Source organism: Zingiber officinale, chromosome 8B (genome assembly GCF_018446385.1).
Source record: "Zingiber officinale cultivar Zhangliang chromosome 8B, Zo_v1.1, whole genome shotgun sequence".
Taxonomy (NCBI): Eukaryota; Viridiplantae; Streptophyta; class Magnoliopsida; order Zingiberales; family Zingiberaceae; genus Zingiber; species Zingiber officinale.
In genome coordinates, this window is record NC_056001.1 from 80,125,673 (window position 1) to 80,136,546 (window position 10,874).

At 34.4% G+C, this 10,874-nt stretch overlaps 1 protein-coding gene across 1 annotated transcript in view; it reads right to left on the reverse strand.

Annotated features, from left to right (window-relative positions):
* LOC122015748 (obg-like ATPase 1) overlaps positions 1-10,439 on the reverse strand; it is a 51,088-nt gene extending 40,649 nt beyond the window's left edge. Inside the window, exons 1-4 of the mRNA XM_042572768.1 lie at positions 10,211-10,439; positions 9,626-9,793; positions 8,784-8,907; positions 8,201-8,292 (exon numbers count right to left, since the gene is read on the reverse strand). Coding sequence (XP_042428702.1) covers positions 8,201-8,292; positions 8,784-8,907; positions 9,626-9,793; positions 10,211-10,297 — 471 coding nt within the window. The 5' untranslated portion in view covers positions 10,298-10,439. The remainder of the gene's footprint in view (positions 1-8,200; positions 8,293-8,783; positions 8,908-9,625; positions 9,794-10,210) is intronic.
* Positions 10,440-10,874: the final 435 nt, after the last annotated feature.

Genomic DNA, 10,874 nt, shown 5'->3' on the forward strand with positions numbered 1-10,874 from the left:
TATAGGATACAAGAAAGATAGTTAAAATGGAGGAGGGAGTCAAATGTTCTTTGTGATTATAAGGTACAACAAAAGCTTAAAGGGAAGTTTACAAAATGATAATTAGACATGCTATGCTATATGAAGTTAAATGTTAGGCTATGAGTCGAAAACATGAGCAAAAGATGAGAATCGTAAAGATAAAGATCTTAACATAGATGTATGGACAGAATAAGAATGAGAACATTAAAGAGAAAATTGAATTGTGCTATTGAGGAAAAATTATGAGTTGAATTTAAGATGGTACGGCAATTACTTAGGCGACTAATAAATATCCTAATTAAGTAATGAAATCATCCAGAGATTGAATAGTATTTGGACAGTCGTAAACGACCGTTGCTTGGAGTGTTTTGGACAAGAATCAAAATGGCCAAGCAAACAAGGAAGATGAGTAAATCAAGTTGTGCATTTGCATCTAAGTAGAAACGCTCATCGAAGCCCCACTAAGATCGAGGGGGAAAGAAGTCGACCAAATGGAGGGTTCACATGTTCTTGGTCAAGGCCTTCATTGTGGAGTCATTTACATTAAAGAAGAGGGGCAAGACGCAGGTGAGATTGGTTCTAAGGAAAAGAAGGCCCTGATGTGCAGAAAGATAGAATAGCTTAATCTTTCTTCTTACTTAATTCAAAGGATTCTTGTAAGGTAACCATTTATTAACTCCTTTCCTGCTTGTACTATGACTATAACTATGTGACTTTCGGTAAGAAAGAGTTCACACTTTTTTTCATATCTCCTTTGCCCTTCGCACCTTGGAATATAGAATAGATACTTTTGAATCTCCCCTCTTTTATTCATCTCACATGCACAGTTAAGTACGAGTCAAGAGCAAAGACCATTGAGATTGATATTTCGGATCAAGTTATGATCCTCATCGATCAAGAAATAGGAATAGAAGAGGACAAAGAACAGTTAGCAGAGCTTGTTCATAAGTAAGTTGCACATGAACTAGAATAAGCCACAGATAAAACAAGGGATAGTGTTTCCCGAATGCCCTGTTAAAAGGAATCATTGTATAAAAGGAGGAGATGAAGATCGGCTAGTGAGAGGGTTCTTCGCATTAATATCCCACAATTAAGGGAGTGAGTGCACCAAACCATAAATAGACAATGTCATTCTATCCATTCCCCTTTCCTTAGAATCCGAGGATCAATATTGCTTTACTCAAGCTTTCCCGAGTAAGTTCTATGCTATTGACCTCTATATTAATTAAATGTTCTTTTGTGAGATACGGCAATTAAATAATAAGTGTTATTTGAGAAATAACCTTATAGAATTTTCTGAAAATTTTTAGAAATTTTTCGGGATTTAAAGTTCATATGAATTCATTAGGCTTAGAGAAAGTCTGTTTGGAATATTCATTTAGTTGATTGAGGAAATTAACTGAAAGTTGAAAACATTTAACCTATGTTATATAAATTAAAAGCTAAGTCTCTCATTATTTCTCCCCAAGCTTCTTTCCTCGATTTTCCTTCCCCGACTCCTCTCCCTCACGATCTCGTCATCGCCGGTCGCCGGGCATCAACGCCGACCACCGGCCGAACCTTCCTCCTCCCACCAACGCCGCACGGTGGCCGCTACATACGCAGCCGCAATAGGAGTGGAGGCCAGCCCCTCTCCTGGCCTCCTCGCGCAAAGCAACACCGACGTCGTGCCCTATCTCTTGATCCGTCATCGCCGCACTTGCACGCTGCACAACCAACCACCGGACTCCCTATTCCAATCGACTATTGTCAATGACCCGCACCATCTCTCCCGATTCCCTCCTCGCTGAGAAGCTCGACACCAACTATGACTTGGTCGTAGGCAGCCAACCATCACCAGCTAGTTTTTTTTCTCCTCCGACCACTCTTCTACCCCAAGATCCAATGTCGGACCTCATTTCCTTTTCCGACGTGAAGTTATCATGGCATCATTCGGGCACCACTGATCCGGCAAGATCAAGGGAGCAATTAGGGGTAAAATTTCTTATTTAAGAAGTTACTTGATCCATAAACAGATTGATTATCAGATGTGGAGTGGTTGATTGTTGGATTGGGATGATTGGATTTGGTTAATTTCGAATAGTTTGGTAAATCCATTCCCATGGTTAATTGAAGTATTAGTTTGATGATGTTAAAGGGAATTATTAGCTAGTTTGAGTTGCCATGTTTGATTAGTTCATAAGGTATTGAACGGGGAGGAAGATGTTGGATGATAAGGTTGATAATAGGGTTAGCCTTTGATCCATAAACTTGATTAATAAAAGCTAATCATTATTTAAGGTTAATTAATGATCGTGTTTGATTAGTATTACTCTAATTAGTTCAGGGTTTCAATTTAGCTAGATGTTTGCATATGTGATTAGCTAAAACTCCTACAGTACACACCATATATGTGTACACTACAACATATAAACAATCAGTATGGTAACTCCTACAATACACACCATACACATGTGTACACTAATCACACATGTATGATGTGTACTATAGGTGTTACTAGTTTACTATACATGTTTAGTAGACACCTGCTAGATCTTTTCATACATATAGATATATGTGGCTGATAGATCACGTTTCAAGATATACTTATATTTATCACATTGTAGCATGGATGATGATCGCGTTTGAGTCATGTGTATTAGCATCTTACACATCATTACACTGTATACATGCCCTGTTGACCATGTCTCCTACGAGAGGTTGACGATCATGTCTCCGCTACGATGTTGAGAGAGATGACAGTGGTTGGTATGTTCTGTTAACCATGTCTCCTATGAGAGAATGATGATCATGTCTCTACGATTTTAAGAGAGTTGACAGTGGCATGTTGACCATGTCTCCTACGAGAGGATGACGATCATGTCTCCTCTACGATGTTGAGAGAGTTGATAGTGATCGGTATATCCTGAGACCTTGCCTTCCTCTATAATGTTGAGAGAATTAACAGAGACTGGTCTGTCTTGTCAACCATGTCTCCTACAAGTGGTTAAGAGTGTCGTCGGTAATGGTGATATGTTTGTTGTATTAATATCATTGGGCTGATATATCCTAGGCTACCCACAGGTAATTATGGTAGAGTGATCTCCCGCAGACAGGGACCCTAATATTTCGGACTGTCCACAGGTATTGTGGTAGAGTGATCTCCCGCAGTCCCTATCTAGTAGCTAGATGTCTTGGTCATTTGTATTTCTGATGGTGGAATGTTGCTCCCACAGTTGATGATATTCTTGGTGGTGGAGCGTTGCTCCCACAATTGATTTGTTTTCCTTATGATGGAGTATTACTCTCACATATGATGATCTAGTACTATCTTGCACTTGTACATGCTTGTGATATGTAGTACTCATGTTGATTATTACTTAGCACTACTTATGTTATCATTTGCTGAGTAGGTTGATTATGTAGTAGATGCATATTTATGTCATCTTCAGATGGTGAGTATTTTCCTTTGAGACGGTATACTTTAATCTCCATATTCTTATTTTAACCGTGCACTATCACCGTTTATTACCCATTGAGTCATTTGGACTCACTACCCTATTTTATCTTATTTTTCTCAGATAGCAAATAGATGATTGTGGAGTCGCTTGGAGAATCCTGGCTGCTAGTCCCACGTCACACTAAGATCGTTTTATTTCTTTTATGTTATTTCTTACCGCTCTACTTCTTGTATGTAATAATTTGTCTTGCTCTTGGATTTTAGCCTTGTGGCTACTTTTACTCAGTTATGTGTGTTGTTGTGTTATCTTGCATGGTTTGTATTTGTACCGATCGTATAGGTTGTGTATTATTATTATCTTCCGTTGTATTTGTTTCCAGCCGTGTGAGATATATTATGCTTTCTTATTCCAGTCGTGTGGGTTGTTATCATGTTGTATCAAATATTGTTACAAGGGGTGTACATACGTTCTGTCGGACATGTATACTTCCAAGGCGTGACATCTTTTGCCCAAAAAGGCGACTAATCTAAGGGTCAATTCATCCTCATAGGTTGTTCAAGAATAAGGGACTATAACTTTCCTATTGATGCAAGTAACTAAACAATTTTGTTAAGATACGAATAAGCCTTAAGAACCATGAATGCAAAATAAAGAATCTCATTTTTCACTTCCTATTTCCCATTGTTCCTTCAAATAACTAAAGTCTTTACCCAATCTTTAAAGCGAAACCATCTTCAATTTTCTCACAATACATAGAGTCAACCATCAACAGTCTTCACTGTTTAGCCAGCTATATATATATATCCCCCAGCTTACTCACCTCCCACTCTCACCCTTAACAAAGCTTTTGATTCCAGTGGTTCCATTCCCGTTCTAAGGAAAATTACTAGACTAGTTCCCATGAAAGATATAGAGCATACCATAGTTCGTGTGAAAAGCACCTTACATCTTTACATTTCCAAACGCTAAGCCATGCTGAAAACGGAGTAGTTACTCAAGATGAGGTAGTGAACCATCTTGTCTTCATGGGTCATTCAAATATAAGTGCATCGTAGTGAGAAAAGTATAGTGCTAGTGGCTTTCATTTTCACGCAGTGGTGAAGAATGCCAAGCACAACGCTGCGAAAATCATTCATTCAATCTTTCTTCAATGGGTCACGATGGGTCCCTAATTCAGTAGTCCCATGAGGGAAGGAAAGAGGGAGATGGGTGTTGGTTAATTCAAGAGGAAGGTTAGTGCATGAGTAGAGCATAGCAGAATAGAGGCGTTTAAGATGGTCCGGTAAAGACTTGAGTGATTAATAAATGCCTCAATTAAGTCATGTGACACTGTAACAAATACATATTAATTGAGGAAGGAAACTAAAGAAAACTTGGTTAGCAGCGATAAACAACAACAAGAACCAAGTCTTATCCCACTAGGTAGGGTTAGCTATATGGATCTTTCTACACCATAAGGCAATCTCTTACTATATCATTATTTATATTTAAATAAATTTTATCTTATTTTATTGTTGCTAACTAAGTCTTTCTTCTGTCTTCCTTATTTGATGGGGCATCACCAAACAGGAGTGTTTATTGGTCGTTTAAGTACATATTTGTATCATCTTAAATGTATCTCGAGGAGTTTTCCCTCCATAAGTGCAACCGACTTTCCTCTAATATTTTCGTTTCTTATCATGTTCATCCTTGTATATCTGCACATTCACCTTAATATCCTCATCTATACAACTCTCATCTTATACTCATATACTCGAGTTATAGCACTATATAATATAACAGATTTAATTGTCGTTTTACAAAACTTTCCTTATGCTCTCCTCCATTTAACCATCCTGCTTATATTATATGTAACGCATCTCTCAATCCCTCCATCATTTTTTGGAAAAATTATCTTAAATATTTAAAGTTGTTTCAGACAACTCGTCATATCTTATCTTCACAATTGTCTCATTAGCTAAATTTAAATTTCATATATTCTGTCTTTATTAAATGTAAAACCTTTCGCTTCTAGTATTTTAGCATTTACTCTTTCACACATCTCATATACCAAAACAATATCATCTACAAGCATGCATTACAGTACCATGTGTCAAGTGAATTCATCCGTAATTAGTGTAAAAAGATAAGGGCTTAAAGTTGATCCTTGATAAATCTATCTATATGTGAAATGTTACATTTCATGCATATCCTTAATTAGTTCAATATACGCTATGCTAATACACCTCTTTTCTAAAATTCTCCATATAATTTTCCTTGGGATTCTATCATAAGCTTTTTCTAGGTTGACGAATATTTTATATGAGTCTTGTTATTGTCCCGAAACTTTTCAATTAGTTGTATGAGAAGATGTATAACTTTTATTGTTGATCTTTTAAGCATAAATCCAAATTGATTTTTTAGTTACTATGATCTCCTTAATCTTTTTTTATTACTCTTTTCCAAAGTTTCATAGTATGATTTATTAGTTTAATACCTCTATAATTGACACAATTTTATATGTCTCCTTTGTTCTTATATAAGAGAACTAAAATATTTACCCGATCAAGTATTTTTTTCATGTTCAATATGCAGTTGAATAATTTTGTAAGTCATTCAATATATTGTTTCCCTGGACATCTCTATACTTGTATCGAAATATCATCTCGCCCAACTACATTTTCATTTTGCATCCATTTAAAGCTTGTTCTACTTTTGAAATTTGAATTTTGTGATAAAAATATAAATTTTCATACCTATTTGATTCATCACCGAAATCTTTATTAAAAAGTTGATGATTCTATTGCTCTTTTATTTCCTCATCATTTAATAGTATCATATTACATTCATCTTTAATTATCTTATTTGAATAAGATCTCTTGTTTTTCTCTCGCACGTTTTAGCTATTCTGTAAATATTCATTTCACCTTCTATCCAATTTTTTTATATAAGCATTCAAAATTTTCATTCTTAGCTTTATTCGTGACTTTTTTGGCCTCTTTCTTGACTACCAAATATTTAAAGTTTTCCTCATTCTTACAAGTATATAATACATTATAGGTTGTCCATTTCTCATTTATTTTCTTTTATAATTTCTCATTCCATCACTAAGATTCTTTACTTTGTATTGCACGTCCCTTTGACTCACCAAGTACACTCTTACCAACTATGTTCGACTTTAATATCATATTATACCATGATGTATTAGTGGTCGTATATTTCTCCCTCCTACCCTCTCCTTAAATATATTTTTTTCCCATCCTTTAACTTCTACCACTTAATTCTATAAGTTGTGCATATTTTTCTTCTATTGATATTATGCTTGAGGCATATATCCAACACTATTAACCTATGTTGAGTAGTTAAGTTTTCTCCCAGAATGACCTTATAATCTTTACAAATCATTGGTTAGCAACAATAAAATAAAATAAAATTTATTTAAATATATATATGATAATATAATAGGGGATAAAGCCTAATAATATAGAAAGATATAGATGATAACATAATAGGGGATAGAGCCTCATAACGTAAAAGGATCTATATAATCGACCCCACTTAGTAGGATAAAGGTTTGGTTATTATGGTTGTTGTATGTATTATTTTCTAATAGCTTGATCCACTAATCCATAAAAAATGCAATTCATTTCACAATCTTATACAAATTTCCTTAGCTAAAGGGGCACATGATGAACACAAGATCCCAACAACATCTCTCCATTTAGACCACCAATTGTTACCCTATAAGTGATATTCTTCATCAATATCCCTTCTTATTAAATAATAGATCTAAAATAATTAGAACCCTTACAAACTCATAACAAAACTATGTTAAGAGTTATCCTCATTCACAAATTCACATTCTCATAAACTTAAAAAAAAAATAATGCTTCATGTGTATATATAAGGGATACTGGTGAATTGCCTTGTATGACAATGGCTTTTTTAATTGTTCAAAGTGATGCTATGATGTTTCAACATCTAGTAGATAAAGTATCCAACAAAATATGCTTATGTACCATCAAGGGCTAACATTGAATTTCTTTGACTTTGCCTAAAGATATGTTAATCCATGATAGACAATATATAAAAAAAAAAAAAAATCAAAGCACATCATACTTGCAAGTAGAATCATAACTTAAAGGATAGTGTACATGTTCATCACTTCAATATTCTTTTGATTCTTAGAAAAATAGAAATGATATAACAAATAAAACTATGTTAAGAGTTATCCTCGTTCATAAATTCACATTCTCATAATCTTAAAAAACTTAAATTAATGTTTTATGTGCATACATAAGGGAAACTAGTGAATTGCCTTAGATGACAATGGTTTTCTTAGTTGTTCGAACTAATGCTATGACATTTCAACATCCAGGAGATAAAGCATCCAACAAAATATGTTTGATGTACTATCAAGAGCTAACATTGAATTTCTTTGATTTTGCCTAAAGATACGTTAATCCATGATAGACAATGTAAAAAAAAAAATCAAAGCACATCATACTTGCAAGTAGAATCAAAACTGACAGATCAATTCATTCAGAAAGCAGCCACGTAACAAGAAACAAGATCTGATTCGCCACTCTTATCAAAAAGCACAAGCTAGGAAAAATTAGAATTGTGTTATCAAACCCACCATTCCAACAACATGAAAGCACTTGAACACATTAAATAGAAAAATAAAGATAAATGGTACTAGGTATTAGTTGATTGGCCCACCAGCAAATAGAAATCGTTATGAGGAATGATAACAGTACCTTAAGTCGTAGTTCTTCGCCTATGATCTCCAAGTCCCTAATAGGATCCACAGAATCATCAACATGAACTATGTCTGGATCTTCAAATGCTCCTTGAAAAGGTGAAAGAAACTTTGAGAAACTAATGCAAACATGAAACCTACAGTTCTATGATGAGCAAATATAAGAATTTTTCAAATATAAAATCCAAGACACCAAAAAGATGGAAGATTAACACTAATGAATATCTGAAACTGAACAATCTCATCCAAATATAAGAACACACAACCACACATTAGTATTGATGTAGTCAAATAAATATGTGCATCTTAAACTTCTTAAAACATCTGGTAGCCCTACTGTACTGTCATAAAAAACACAATATTCTTCACAAATCAAGCAAAAAGGTATGTTTGCAAATGAAATACTTTAAGCCGAGTGATCCAATAGAACCAATACTAATATCAATATATATTTGTTAAAACCTACATTTCATAAACAGGAAGAATTTTATAACTGAATGAATCTAGGATGCAAAAAGATAATAATTTCAATCATAATGCCCATTTCCAAAAGAAAAAGTAATTAAAATGATAAAACTCACTTAAAACATGAAAAATTCCATCGACTGCACGAATATGGGACAGGAAGTTATTTCCTAAGCCCTGTCCCTCATGAGCCCCTCTCACTAGTCCAGCTATGTCGTGTATCTCTAGAAAAGCGGACACCTGCACAGGAAACACAAAACAATTCAGTGGACCTGTTATGTCTCTTAAAGAGAGGAGAAAAATGGGAAAATATGACTTCAGAGATGCTCTATTTAAAAAGAATTTGCCACATCCTAAGGAGATTTTTATTCTATACCAAGCAATCACCTAAAAGTAACACAATATCAAACTACAGGGAAAACATCACAATGTTCATTAAGGATGTTTTTCTCTGCCAACAATAGAGCAAATACTGCTATCCCAAATGTTAATATCACAAGTGTTTGTAGTGACAGATTTTCATATTGCACACAGCCAACCGGCATACCTTTGTGTATTAATGCAAATATATATATTATGTAATTAAGGTAGCTTTGGAATTTTGGCTAGGCAAAAGTCACAAAATGCAAATCAAACTCACTATCATGGCAATGACCATTGCTTAGAGGCATACAAGAATGCTCCGTGTTACTCCGAGTTGATCATCTAACTGTTGTAACTTATTGCATCAAAACAATTAACACAAAATAGTTCATTGCTTCCTACTATTCTGAAATCCTCAATCAGCATTTGATAAGTTTTGGAATATTATTCAAAGTACAGTGACTAAAGAAGCAAAAAAATTACATTCTGTGGTGAAGTTCTTCAATTAAGCTTACTATAATCAAAGTGGTTAATAGTATCTGAGGTTTAGACAAGGAAAGATTTTCAACAGCAATTACAATACAAGAAAATACACCTCACTCTTCGGCTTGTATAATTGGCAGAGCCAATCAAACCGATCATCAGGAACGTTGACCCTTGCTTCATTAGGTTCTATGGTGCAGAAAGGAAAGTTCTCAGCAGGGATTGACAATTTCGTAAGTGTGTTGAAAAGGGTTGACTTGCCAACGTTTGGTAATCCAACCTGCAAATAAAAATAGGTTGAATTACACTATCACATGATACAACTCAAAGGTGTCTTCATTCTTCAGCCAGGCCAACACGTGAAATCATAACATAAAACGAAGAAGCTTATACTGTTTAAATAAAATAAAGATCAATCAAAAAGAGTCAAACGAAAATTAGTCAGCGACATATGTTTTTAAGCTACATAGAGAGATTCGATTATTGTCAAGTAAATGAAATCTAAATAAGAAATTTAATAAAAATGTTAGTTTAAACAGACAACCCACGCAACATATACACCTGTATCCCAAACAACACTTTAATCTCCTTTTCCTTACAGAAGCGAGGAAACCATTTCTGAAAAACGAACGAGATCCAACAACAGAGCAACAAAGACGCTATGCTTAAATTTGAACTCGAAAGTTCCGAAGCTTACAATTCCAATCTTCAAGTGTGATGAGAAGCGCCCAAGAATCGGCCGCTCCGCAACAACATCCTTCGATTTTGCAGCTTTGGGAGGCATCACGAGGGCTAGCAATAACCTCCACTGTGGGTTTATCTAGGGATATTCGTGGCCAAAGATGCGTCCTTCTAATGTTTTAAGCTCGATTTCGCTCCCCAAGCTAGATCTGTTGTGAAGGCAGGGAAGAGATATCGAGCGACACGAGAACGAAATGGAATCTGGCAATATATAGCGAACCCTAAACCGGTCATGAGACTGGCTCAAGTCACCAGCGCCGTCCAAAGCTTGATGGACGGTCTGCGGCCAAAACTTGGGTTAAAAATCGAACTGACGTTAAATTCAACTCGAATAAATTAATTTTTTTTTTAATCAATAAAATTTTAAAAAAAAATAAACTGATGATAAAATATTAATTAATTTAAATTTTAATTAAAATTTAAATAATCAAAGTTCAATTAAATTACTATTATTAAAATAATCATGATAATTTTTAAACTATTTTAAAAATTAAACTAATCCGATTAAACTATTTTAAATAACTAAATAGTTAAAGTTCAGTTAAACTATTTTAAAATTTTAAATAACTATTATGAAAGTTCGGTTAATTTGAAAATATCAATTTAATCAAATTTTAATT